The following is a 13,883-nucleotide window of genomic DNA, read 5'->3' on the forward strand; positions in this document are numbered from 1 at the left end:
TAAAATAATGTCATTGCTTGTTAAAATAATATTTGTCATTATTCACAAAAATAACAAATTTGTTCCAGCATATTAAATCAATTAAAAGTTTGTGGGCTGACCAGATGACATTCAAGAGTACAGAGGATGCTGGTTCCACATTCCGGCAGCAGCCACTCCAGTTTGCAGCTGCTCCCAAGGAATCCCACCCTAAATACAGGTGTCTTTGCAAAACAGTACTTTTCTTTCATTTCTACCATGTCCCTTTTTTAAATATTGAAAACTAATGTGCTAAAATCTGCCAATGTTTATCCTAGGACATTTAAAATATTGCTCCATGAGAAACACGGGGGAGAAAGCAAAGGCCAGCATGACTCAGTATTGTTTACTTTGAGCCACGTCTGGGCCTGATGCAGTAAGATGATGGGATACCTCAGAGGAAGAATTGGAAGAAATTGCAGCTCTTAAGGAAAAAAAAAAGGGGGGGGGGGGAGTCAAAGGAAGAAGATGTGATGCTTCCCCTGCAGGGTGTGCCTTGTTTTATCCATTCAGCTGGTATCTTTCAACAACAGAGGCTCTTTATCTTCTGCCTCTCCTTGTCACACTGAGGGTGACTGACCCATACTTGCCCTCTGCTTCCCTTCGTATTTTGATTCTATGAACTTATTTAGGATCAGAAATTATGATGCTAAACTCATGTGAAGGCCTTACTCCTATTGAAGGCTAAAGGAAAAAAGCACTCCCTGAATTTTTAGGCAGAGTTTTTCTAGAGCATAATTCCCTAAAATCATCTGTGTAGATTATTAACCTCTTCAGAAGGGCATGATTATTTTACAACCCACCAAAAAATAAGGTTCCTAGACCTTTTTTGGATATCATTCATTGCAAGTATTTCATATAATGTTAATCAAAGTTCGCTTACATTTAAAGTAGTTAAGCTGTTTTTCTGTTGTTGATGGAAGACAAACCCCTCTTCACCATTGTGCCTCTCTCAGTTTCTGGGGAGGATTCCCAAACTGTCATACTTTTCAAAATTACTTGGTTTAGATTATTTGCTTCGAAAATCTTAAATCCCAACTTTCTGAGAAAATATTTTGCCTAATTTGTAAACCTGTATCGTATATGGGCTTAATATATTTTGGTATATGTTTAATACCAAAATGCTGATTGTATGTTTTGCCATAGCAGTCCTAGTTAGACTTGAAAAATACATCAGCTACCTGCAAGCCAAACATATTACTTCTCTCTACTGAGAATGAATGTGAAAGTTATTTGGAGTTACATCCTGGGAAGAACCACAGTTCCTGCCTAGTCGCTTGTTCCCTACCTCCATCCTCTCCAGCCACAAAGGAACAATTTTTAAAAAAATTCGTATTAGCTTGCTCTCCTGACAAAGGCACTAGATTCTGTTCAGCTATTTCTTTTCTGGCAATACAATCATGCGTAAAGATCTATTCTGTACTGGAAGAGCAGTTTCATGATGATACGGAAAAATGAATGCTTAAAACGTAGAGAAAATGATTTAAAATATTTCACTCCCCCAGGGCAGATTCCCAACTCCCCTGGTAAGTAAATTTTTTCAAACCCTGCTTATTGTCAGCAAAACCTGCTGGAACACAGCTCCTGAACCTATAAAAATATAACCTTACATAACTCTGACAGTCTTCAGTATTATTGTTGCACATAAAGTTGTTAAGAGTTTTATGGGAACTACACAGTCTGCCAGAAAAACACAGGATAGCAGTCCAGATCCTTGGACTATGTGACACATTTATGTGAGGTGATGGCCAAGAAGGATTACAGAGTATTAAAAGTAAATGTATATGACACATTTTAGATAAAGCTATATATATTACTATAGGAAAGGAAATAGCTATACAAATGAGTTCTTAGCAAAGCCAGCTAAAAGCTGCTGGGTAGTCTGCCAGGGTTGTAATATAACCACAAGCATGTGCTGAACACTTCTTAGAGCACTTAGAATAGAGAAGCTGTTTTCTTTAGCCAGCTGAAAAAGTCCCAGTCTCTTGAAATAACAGAACCATAATTGAGTTAGAGAGACTCTTCTAGCTTTAGCAAACCAGTTGGAAATATTTCAGCTGATACCTGAATGCTACATTGCTTTATCTGTATTACCCATAACATTTTCTAAACCTATTTTCTTCTAAGGATTGGATTAGCTGTCACTCTGCCTCTCTGTGGATTTCTTCTATGGACGATGAGATCCTGTAGTTGAGAAAACAACAGCTTCATGCTTCTCATGACCCAGACGCAAAGTGAATCAATGTCTCTTCCAGTCTTGCAGACTTGTCAGATCCTGCATTAGGCAGAGTGTTTTCAGGAAGGTGTTCACAACCCTTGGCTAAAACGGACAGGCAAAAAGTCTTAGTCACCTTGTAAGATCAGATGCTAAATGAGGAAGCCTAACAGTAACTACAGCATATTTCTTCATGGCAGTCTAACTGGCTTTCTTACTTGGGCGCTATTGCAAGCTATTCCGAGCCTCAGTGGTATCTGGTGAAAAGATTTTGTTGTTTAAATTCAGGCTAACCGGACCCTTGAGTGTACCACTTTCCCTCAGTTTGGGAAATCATCCTCTTTTCAAAGAGGGTGCCGGCTTAGTCTTGCAAGTTTTGTAGTCCTTGCCTTCCCTACATCCCTCCTGCACATCCAAAAGACTGGGCATTTTACACAGTTGATGGGGGGGGGGGGGGGGAAATCAGCTTGTCTTAGTGAATAATATTGTCTAATAGGGGTTAAATGAGGGGGGGGCACAAGAAAGCCTGGACTACTACAGTTGTGCAGCCCTTCTCTGGCTTTGGGCGAGCTACAGAAAATAGGTAGGCAGCAGTCAAAGAGCAGGAGTAAATGGCAGTGCAGCAGAGAAGTGGGAGTCAGGATGATCATGGAATGCCAGAAGCCATCGAGTTCCTCCCATGGTCAGTAAAGCCCCAGTGCAGACACGGCTCTGCTACAGCTTTGTGGTAACGCTTCTCACAATGTGCAGGCTAACCTGGATGCTCGCATCTTGTTGGCAACAGCCACATTAAGTCTGCAATGAAACCTCTCTCTATGGACTTTTTAAATACAATCAGTTGTTCTCTTCTCCTTCTACCCCCAATATATGATGAAGGGCCGATCCATAACATGCTTCAGTAAATGCTTCTTCAGTGCTGCCTGCATTTCTAATCTGAATTTTTTAATGGTAAAAACTTTATTCTGTTCGTATTCATCTCCCTTTTATTTAAGGCACGTGTGTATGATTCCAAATGCAATTTGCATCTGCTCTTCAGATTGTAAAGTGGGCTATGCTAATTGCTGTCATCTCAGCCCCTTGACAGCAGGAAGGAAGTTTATTTATGAGCATACACTGTATTTCACATATTCTTCTGGATAAAGTCAGTCACAGATTAAAGGTAACCTCTAACGCGGCCCTAATAATAATGCAACATAGAGGTGCAGAAAGCAACTGTTGCAGCTTCACTGGTATCCTTCAGATAAAATTATTAGAATTACATCACTCGTTTGGTACGAGAGTCATTTTAACCAAACACTGTAAACAGATCAATGTCTCCTGCTTTGCGTCAGCGTCTCTATAGAAGGAGGAGACAATTATCCTGTGACATCCTATTCTACTGCCAACACCTAGCCTGTAATGCAGTCTTTGAACTGAAGTTGTCTTTAGGGATCCCATCAGCACACAGACTAATTTATTTTTTTTATGCTTTCTTATACTTCTTTTTTTCTGTAAAGCCCATAGTCTAGGCCTGAATGTCACAGGAGTTCTTAGTGAACTGTGCCTAAAAAATGGAGAGGAAATTTGGTGGGCAGTTTTGGAGGGCTTAATTTGTGCGGATGTGGGGGAAAGTAATCATTCATTCAAATCCCCTTCTCCGAGTCTGTGGATAAGGACACATCCAGCACTGGAGTGTTTAGTCCTAGTTGTTTAATGGCATTTGCTGTCCATGAATACGATGCCTCTGCCCTACGGTATCATTTCAGCATCAAAATATCAATCATGCTTTCACACGGTCATTTATAAATGTAACAACACTTTCCTGTTGCTTTGTCAGCTTGCTGTGTGACGCAGCCCAGATGTCCGAGCTGGCAGAATACCGTAATCAGCATGCTACGAGCAAACCTGCCTGAATTTTTTGGTTTTGTTTGAAACTTTTTCTATGTCTTCTTGCCAACGAATTTTGCTTTGCATTATTTGCACCTCAAAGCTTTGCTTTAATCCATCTGATCTAACTAACTATTGCTTTCTGCAGTGACTGGAAGGATAGATGTTTGCTTTCAAGTGGGCTAATTCACAACAATTAGAGGTGTATCTATGGACGTCAATGAAAATCTGCTTCTGACATTAGACAAGGTCAGTTCTATTTCAGCCACTATTACCATATTACAGCAATCCTAAAAAGCTCCATATAGTTGAGCTGCTCTGAGTTACTAAGTTCATTATTGCACGTATGTTATCCCATACAAAACAATGGCATCAACAACAAATTGCTCTTCATTGTCTTCAGCACTGATTTTGTGATATTAAAAATTCTTACTGTGATTTTCCAAGTACATTTGCTGTTTGGAGGGTAGACTCCAGGAAATCCTTCACTCCCAATAAACCCTGACTCTCCAGATACAACTCCTCCACATGTAAATGTAGGCCTGAGAATAATAGGAAAAATGGTGCTTAATTTTTAAATATATTTCATTTTTCTTTGTATAATCGTAAAGAGGCACAGACAGTCTTACACTTAAAAACACTTAAATACTTAAAAACATTGCTAACTTTAAACATATGTTTCATTACTTACTTAATTTCACTATTAACATAGAATGTGCAACTTAACACGCAAACTTAGGTGTAGAGAAAATTAACTACTTGGGCCTTAATTCTGGGTTTACACACACTGTTATTCTTCCCTCCTTTTTTAATTCATAAGATGGAAGGTGTGGTGGTGTGATAGATCATTGCAAATTGCTATTACAAGGAAAAAATAATGATGCAAAAGTCATTAGTAACGACTTTTTGTAGTGTGTAGTAGTTAAAATAGCACAGTAATAAAAATAACTTTTAATTCCTTTCTATTCCACCCTGAAATGCTTCGAATTCAGGTATTTCATCAAGCAAGTCGCTTTGGAAGTTTTCTATACCACAGGAACGCAATCCACCACGCGCCCAAGTCCAGCTACTCCGCTCCGGTGAGCACTCGCAGGTCCTGCCTGTGCCGGCCTGAGGCCGGGCGGGGCTGAGAAGGGCGGGGGTCGGCGGGGACACGCGGGAGCCCTGGGACACCCCCGCGCGGAACCGCAGCGTTGCTGCCGCGGACACGGGGGTGAGCGAAGGCCCCGCTGAGCTTTAGATGTTGGGGTATTATAGCTCGTCGTACTACAGCACACCGTATTACTATGTTATGTTATGTTATGTTATGTTATGTTATGTTATGTTATGTTATGTTATGTTATGTTATGTTAGGTATTGCGGGGGCATACGGGGCTGCTCTCGCCGCGGCCTGTCTCCGTGGGAAAAGCGCCTGCTCCTGCCCCCCCGATGCAGTAACGGGCACTAGAACACCCGCGGGTGCTGCCTGGAGGCACCCCCGGGACGCGCGGTGGGCACCGCTCCTGCGGGGGGGGGGGGGGGGGGGTGCGCGCGGCGCTGCGCGGGCGCGGAGGGACGCGCGGTACCTGTGCGGCGGGGCCGCGGCGCGCGCCGCCGCCAGCAGCAGTAGCGGCAGCAGCAGCGGCAGCGGCGGCCGCGGGGCGGCGGGCGGCATCTCCGGGCGGCGGCTGGGGCAGGGCTGGGGCCGTGGAGCCGCTCCTGCGGCTGCCGCCCGTTCTTCCCGTGTGAGCCGGGGCCGGGGGAGGAGGCAAAGGCTTGCGCGGCCCCCCGCCCCCGGGGCAGGGCAGGGCAGTGCCGGGCAGGGCCGCCCGCCCGCCCTCCGCGGGGCGCGGCGCCGCGGAGCCGCGGGCGCTGCCGCGTCCCCTTTCCCCCGGGGGCACTGCGCCGGGTGTGCCCCGCCCCGCCCCGGTATCTCCCGGGGGAGGCGGGCGGCGGTGCTGCAGCCCCGGCCCCGGGGGCACCGCCGGCACCGCGCGCTTTGCGCGTGCTTTGCGCGTGCTTTGCGCAGGCAGGGGCTGAAGAAGCGCGCAGCGACGGGGCCGCGGCGACCCCCCGTCGGCGGGATCGCCCCGAACCCCGCAGCCTCCTGCAACGCCCTGTCCTCAGGTGGCGCAGTGGGGGGGGTTGTCCCGGTCGTGAATGAGCTCAGTGTCACCGTTTGTGCAATCGTGTACGGCTTCGCCAGTGCTTGAAAAATAGTAACGCTACTTTAAAATTTCTTCTCTATTTCAGTTCTGAAGTAAACTTAAAATGCTTCGTTTTGTTTACCGGTTGGTAATCTTGACCCATTTTAGTAGCCTTTTCACTCTGGCCGTGAAAGATACTCTTTAGAGGGCTGTGGCAGAGCTCACAGTAATGAACTCAATACTTGTGTGTTTGTAGGATTTGGGCCAAAGTTGTTTGACTGAGAAAAGAAATGAAAAATTAAGTCAGTGTTCTTATTGAACACAAGAAAACTTGACATTTTAAGAACTGTTTACAGAAACCACATTGTTGGTGCTGTGGGGTGATGACATAGAGAATATCATGCCAATAAATGATGATTTATCTTTTAAGGATTGTTTTAAGAAGAGCTTGCCCCTCTTCTTGCTTTAACTGCTTCTTCCCCTATACACCTCTTGCAGAAGAAGGTAAGTGTGTAGCAAAGTGTTCAGGCACAGCCAACTGAAGCAAAGGCTGGAAGAACTAAACAGAAACTCTGCTACATGCAAGGCAGGATATAAACCTATTATGTTACTTTTAGCTTATTTATTAAGCACTGAATATTCCTATTCTTGCAAAATACAAAGAACAGTGGTCCCACCCCTAAGGCTTTCAAGAAGTGCTGAGGATTAGAGAGGATGCTTTGAGGATTAAACAGAAAGAGGATGCTGCAATTTAGCAGATGTAATACCTGTACGCTCCTTTCCACAGTGCTGGATGAAGAAAGCAGGAGAATAACCTGGATCCAAGCTTGCTGAATTTCCAAGAGGATTTGTGTGGGAGAGGTGCAGCTGCTACTGGGATGTCCTGGATCTTTGGAGGCAGCCTGCAAGACGGCTGGTAAGTAAGAGGTGCCAACAGCATCCCTGTGTGGACAGAGACAATGGAAGGCAACAAAGAGCAGAGGCTGAGGTGTGCAGGGGTTTTGCAGAGGCCCAGGTTTTGTATGAGTGCCCGTGTGTCAGAGCCAGGTGGGAGTGCCTGCTCTGCAGGCCTGAGGAGGGGCAGCCCCACATCCCCCCGTGGGGCTGGAGAGCAGGACACATCTAGGCAAGGCTTGGTGAAGGACTGGGGCAGGGAGCCCAGGCCACAAAAAGGGGGCTGTGGAAATGGAGAAGATTGTAACGTGGTCAGAGCAGAGATAATATTTGCAGCTGTGTTTTGAACTGATTTGAAGTGACCGAAATGGGTAATAAGAAAGCCAAAGAGGAGACATTTACCTACTCCATGACCAACAGGATGCTGGTTAGCAGCCAAAAGTTTAACCACTACCACTAGGTATACTGGTTTTAGTCATGAAGGTAATGTAACGTTAACAAAAATTGCTAGATATGGAAGTCAATGTATACGACAGAGAGTTGTGTAATCCTCACACCACAGACACATGCGTTCCCTGCTGCTCCTCTCTGATTGTCAAAATGTTTGAAGTCTGGAGAAGATCAACTATTTAAAAACAAGAAAGTATTTCAGGCCTTCATATCCACTGGAGAGCTGGCCTCCATGCAAAACCACCGCCAAAGGCTGTTAGTTTCCATGGATTACATGTTCAAGGACTCTTTTACATGCGGTTGCTGCAGACTTTTAACCTCTTCCAGAGGTAGTTTTAAACTTCTGAACAGTTAATGTGGTAACAGGTTCTGAATTACCACCCAAGAATATCTACAGGTCTGTGCAGCAAAGGGACAATTCAGGCCTGATGAGCAAACTGAGACAGAGAAGAGGCTGCCGGGAAAGCCCCCCACACCCGTACACAGCACGCGCAGCCAGGCTCCGGCACCTTTGCCCTATCGGGAGCAACAGCAGCATCACTCCTGGGCATTGGCTGTCGGGGAACACACCCTAAATTACAGACTACAAACAAGGCACTCAATCTAAACTAGACTGTATTTACCGAATGTGAATGATGTTGCTAGAGAGAATTCACCCATGAACTAAACTAGAGATCTCTGGCTGTTTTCCATTGATGGCTGCAGAAGAAACAGAAAAGTAACAGATGAGTAAGTAGCTACCCATAAATAAAGGTGTTAGCATTGACATTAATCTTAAGCTAAATTAACATCTGTTAGGAAGGCAGAAATGGGAGTGACCTTTCTTTGTCACCAAGCCCAGTCCCCTACTGTTGCAGGGAACCAAATCAAATCAACCCTTTCATAAATTGATAACACTTCATTTTTGAAGTCACAAAGCTGCTCGATCAGCACCTGTTAGAGTCTCTGTGGGATAAAACCGTCAAATGTACAGTTAGGAACTGTGTGTAGGAAATGGATATAAATTAAGCTATAAAGGTTTTAAGCTCAAAACCAAAAGATGGCAGATTTACAGTCTTTCATGCAATCTTAATTATGCTGCCTTGTGTATGTATTCTTTGCATAAATGATGCATAGCTTATGTGACAAAAATAGTATGGCATTGCATAAGCAAAGAGTCTGTATTAATGTGCACAAAAAATGTCTAACTTTTGACAGTTGACTTTGCAACACAAGTAACTCTCCTTTCGTTTTAATGTAGTTTCTTTTTGAAGGTAGAACAAAAACTATTTTCTGTTACATGTGTCCCTGAGGCGTGGCATCTACAGGCTTGGAATAAAGAATCTTTGGTGATAAACTATTTAACATTTAAACTACAGAGCTAGTACCATAGTAATTATTAAAAATGCCCGCTGTCCTAGGGTGACACTGCCTCCTGTAGCGGTCTAGCAGAAATGTCCAGCCTGAGTGACCCCTCTTCTCCCATCGGTGCTGCTAGCTCTCCTGGACTAAGCCAGTGACGTTGGTGATCCAGGGGTGAGTGCTTCTCCCTATCAGTCATTGACGAAAGGTATTTTGGGCACAAAGCTAACGGGAGACAAATTTCCTGATGAATGTCTGGCAAGCGTGACCTTGTCTGCCTGAAAATGAGACAACTGCTGAAGTGGAAAGGGGAAACCTCTACCTGAAGTGTAACCCCATATGACAGTCTGTCACTGAGATGTTCCTTGAAAAGACTGTGTAAATGATGGTGCAAATCGAGTGGAGGTGGTCCTGCTCTTCCACGTGTCCCTCCAGGCATCCCTGCCATCTTTCCTGTGACAAATTCAATAACAAAGTTGCTGTGCAGCAGCCGGAATGGCCTGCATATCTAACTCAAAATGAACCCCCTCCCTAAAAGCTTAGTTTCTTAATCTTTGTGCTCCAGCTTTTAGGCTTCTCACTAAATCTTCTTTCCCTCTGTGGGGAGTCATCTGTACAAAATTCCTTCTACCATGACAAAAAGATGTAAGACCTCTTGGTGCTCTTTTAGTGTTTCTGCGCAAGTCCTGTTTGGCTGATACTGTGAAATTATTTGAATTTAAATTTATGTAAATGCTATCAACAACAGCTCTTTATTTCATTTGAATCATAGAATCATAGTTTGGGTTGGAAGGAGCCTGTAAAGGTCATCTAGACCAACACCCCTGCAATGAGCAGGGATATCTTCAAATAGATCAGGTTGCTCAGAGCCCCATCCAACCTGACCTTGAATGTTTCCAGGGATGGGGCATCTACCACCTCTCTGGGCAACCTGTTCCAGTGTGTCACCAACCTTGTTGTAAAAAATTTCTTCCTTATATCTAGTCTGAATCTACACTCTTTTAGTTTAAAACCATTACCCCTTGTGCTATTGCTACAAGCCCTATTAAAAAGTCTGTCCCTACCTTTCTTGCAAGTCCTCTTTAAGTATTGAAAGGCTGCAATAAGGTCCCCCTGGAGCCTTCTGTTCTCCAGGCTAAACAACCCCAACTCTCTCAATGCAGTCTTACGTGCCAAAACCTTGATATTTTCACTTCCAAAAGAACTTTGGTATTTCCTGGAATTGCAAGTTGTCCCTTTTCAGAATAGCACTGGACAATATGCAATTGAGAGGACGTATCCCTATTTTCTTGATAATCCTAGCACCTAAAATGACTCTTACCAACTGATGTACCCACCCAGTTCCTAGGATTCCCAAATTTGCTTTGGTCTGTAAGCCAAGGATTTGTCCATGTTATGCCTTTAATTTGATCCGCTACTTTACAGAAATGAAAAAACACACATGAGTTGTCACTGGAAAACTTGCAGAGCCTCCACCCTTCCCCAGGCTGGAATTCCCACTTTTCTCTCTTTTTCTGTGTAAAACTTCACTCTTGGTTCATTTATCAAATCACAATGTTTCTGGCTTGATATAAAAAATGGCTGTGATGAGTCACAGACATCCCCCTCCTTTGCTTTCTTTTGATACTGAGATACCAAGTGCAAATGCAGTACTGACAGTATTCCCACACTTTAGGAATTTAGGAACTTCTTAGGAACTGAGCTTACATTCCTCAATTAACCTTAATTAACCAGTCTCTCTGCTGGCTTTACCTCAAGTAATAACGTATTTAATACAGTTGCAAAACTTCATAATTCATATTACCATTTAGCAGAGAGACCAGAAGTGATGCATTAATCATAAAAGTGGCACAGTTTTTCAGTATGGCTTTTCTAAATTACCTTCTGGTCCTTCCATTTGTCAGTTTGGGCAATTCTGACATCAGTTTCTACTTGCCTCTTCTCTTTATAGGAATACAAGCTGGTATCCAATTATTCTTTTTTTTCAAATGTTTTACCCTCTATTGTTCAAAGTCAGTTGCTTATTTGCCAGCATAAGAAAATATTAAGGAGAATGGTGCTGATTTATCATAAGTTGAATTCTTTTTCATCATAATATGAAAATGATAAATTGGACAACTACTGCTAAATTGCAAATATTCCTGTAACCAAAGAGATCTAATAATTATTAACCAGAGTGTCTGCTATCAAGCAGGATGCTTGAAACATTCATAATGTTGTGAACAGATACTCCATCATAGTACAAGCCTCCTAAAGGATTGTTTCAACATTTCCAGTGAAGCATCCCAGGGCCCATTAACCAAGACCATGCACTTACAATGACCATATCACACAGCAGGTGGAGAAATTGCTAAAGTACTGATCAGACAAATGGATTCTAAAAGAATATTTTTAAGCAAGAGCTATCTCCCTAATAGTGCATTTTAAACACATCAGTCCAAGGAAAATACTCAGTACATAAAGGGAACAGGAACATTAACCATGGAATAGAAGGCCATAAAATTAAGAAGGCAGAACCCCTGAATTGCCTGCAGGTACCTGTGACTCAGGCAGTCCCACAGCTGAATCTTGCAGCAGCAGACAGAGAGGAGCAAAGCACTTCAGTCTCTGCAGGACAGTTTCCAAGCCCCAGCACGGGGCAGGGCATCATCAAGTGCCAGTAAATGCTATTCTTATCTAGAGAGCTGTAAAAGCAAAGACAGATCAGCTACCCAGTCCGTCATTATACCAGGCTCCATGTAATCTAAATCAGCAAGTATTCAAGTAGGTAATATTATGAAAAAAAAATTCAAAGCAGGTTCCCTTTGCTTTGGCAGATGCGGGAAAGAAACATGAGACCATTAATTATGCTTGTGCTCAGGGAAGGAAATACGAGAGGAGTTAGAAAATTATATCACTAAAATGGAAAGAATAGACTTTCTGTTTCTGGATGCAAAATAGAATTACTTCTGTGAGGAATACATTAAAAAATCATCCTCAGATCCATTCTCCTCATATAAAGACAAGACTAGCTCATGTCTGTATGTGAATAAATTTCTGGGGACTTAGAGCAGAGTCTGGTTTATAGACTGAGAAATGAAAAGAGCTGATATTTTGAACAATCTACAGCACAATAGCATCCTCTCTCCTCCAAAAGCACCACCACCACCAGAGACTTTTAAGCTCAGCTCTGACCTGAATGAAGAAAATGAGTGAGAGTGTGGAGTCATTGCTGTGTTAGATGACATACTGTGTGGTGCTAACAAACTGGTGATGATCACAGCCATCTTCCCTTCAAGCTGGCTGCAAGCAACACTGGAGGCATAAGGTAAAGGCACATGTGAATCTGCTCAGAAGTTATGACTGTGCAGTGAGAGACTTTCTCAGGTACTGTACATGCAGAAGCAGAGAAAGAAAAGCTGGAAAAGCCATCAAGGGTGCTCCAGAGAAGTCTCTTTCAGGCTTAGAGTGTGCTTTTTGGAAGAACACTGTCAAAAAGAAAACTGGAACCAACGAGCAAAGAAGCTGCCTATTCTTCGTGTGTGTTTTAGTTCTCTTGTGTTCAAGGAAAAGGAAGTTTTACATCCTCTATAAATAAGTAGGTTTGTATTATGGCACCCAGCTTCAGTTTCATTTTTTTTCCCCTATATTCTGAATGCTGTAGTTGAAAAATAGAGATATTTCTAAGAGCATCAAATGTGTTATGCTGTCATACTGCTATTGCACAGGTGATACCTGGGACCTGAGTCTTACGGTGCAGTTTCACATATTATATTTAGTTTATTGTTACTGGCAACACAGATTGGAAGTCAGAACTAAGCCCCGTGAGAAACTATTTCATGCCCATACTCTCATTGCTTTTCCTGAATTTCCCTCTACTACTCTTATTTATAAGGCTATACATAAAAAGGAGAACATTTTGATTTAATTTATTTACTGCAAGTGTTCTTAGGAAGAAAAGTATTGTGAACAATTCTAGTTCAGCCAACTAAAATACTGTTTCCTACTTCTACTGGTAAGAAAATTCACTGTCTGCTTCCAAAATACCATAAACTGTATGGAAAGGGGAAAATGAGGAATGAACTCATTACAAAATGTGCACATGATATCATAGCCTGTGCAACAAGAGATGGGAGAATACAAGAAAGTTACCATCAGACGTAATCATTCCTGCACTTGTTTTCTTGAATAGGAGGGCCGAACTTAACTGAGCAGCTCAGCGGCTACATCTGAATGATAAAACGGGGAAGTCTACATCTGAAGGATTTACTTCCTCAAAGATGAAAATCAGAACAGGGAAAATACCCTTTCTTCAACAGGCAGATTAGATCAAGTCGATAGAGCTGAAGTATTTGCAAGGGAACATCTTGATACAGCCATTCTCTGCCAGGTACAAGATCATACTGACGACACAAAAAGACTTACTGGATTCCTCTTGTTGTTTATGCTATGCCCTCCGTTGTCCTTATTCAGTCTTTGGAGCGTAGAGTCCTTGGCAAGAAGGAGGGTGTTGCACCACTGATGTAAATTACGACTGTTCTGTGCAACAATGAATTGTACCAGGGCTGGGCAGTTCTGACCAGGGGAGTTACAGTCAGTCGCTATGGCCTCCTTCCCATCAGAGTACAGGGGTCATGGAACGCAAAAGTGGGGCCAGATTATTTCACTGGTGGCTGGAACTCAGCTATCTGCCATGTGCGTTACAATGGTACATTTACTTTTTCTAAATGCTGAATTACTGCCCTGGGAGATGCACACATGCGTTCCGGGCCAGAATTTGGAGTTTTGCCTAATATTATGTTTTTTAAACACATCTGGGATCTATTATGTTGCTGGGTAATGATTTTCACAGAATCATCATTACTTAATATGTAAAGAAATGTCATTGTCAGTATCAGTCTCAGCATGGTATTGCAGAGCAACACATCTGAACACCAGATAAGTGCTTCTTGCGATGGGCAAAATACTATAGGTCATTAAAATGCTAAGGTAGC

At 43.1% G+C, this 13,883-nt stretch overlaps 1 protein-coding gene across 1 annotated transcript in view; it reads right to left on the minus strand.

Annotated features, from left to right (window-relative positions):
* Window positions 1–5,753, minus strand: part of PCOLCE2 (procollagen C-endopeptidase enhancer 2) — a 28,383-nt gene extending 22,630 nt beyond the window's left edge. Inside the window, exons 1-2 of the mRNA XM_059822684.1 lie at window positions 5,665–5,753; window positions 4,533–4,641 (exon numbers count right to left, since the gene is read on the minus strand). Of these exons, the coding sequence (XP_059678667.1) occupies window positions 4,533–4,641; window positions 5,665–5,753 (198 nt within the window). The remainder of the gene's footprint in view (window positions 1–4,532; window positions 4,642–5,664) is intronic.
* Between the last annotated feature and the right edge of the window lie 8,130 nt (window positions 5,754–13,883).

The sequence above is a fragment of the Gavia stellata genome, chromosome 11 (assembly GCF_030936135.1).
Source record: "Gavia stellata isolate bGavSte3 chromosome 11, bGavSte3.hap2, whole genome shotgun sequence".
Classification (NCBI taxonomy): Eukaryota; Metazoa; Chordata; class Aves; order Gaviiformes; family Gaviidae; genus Gavia; species Gavia stellata.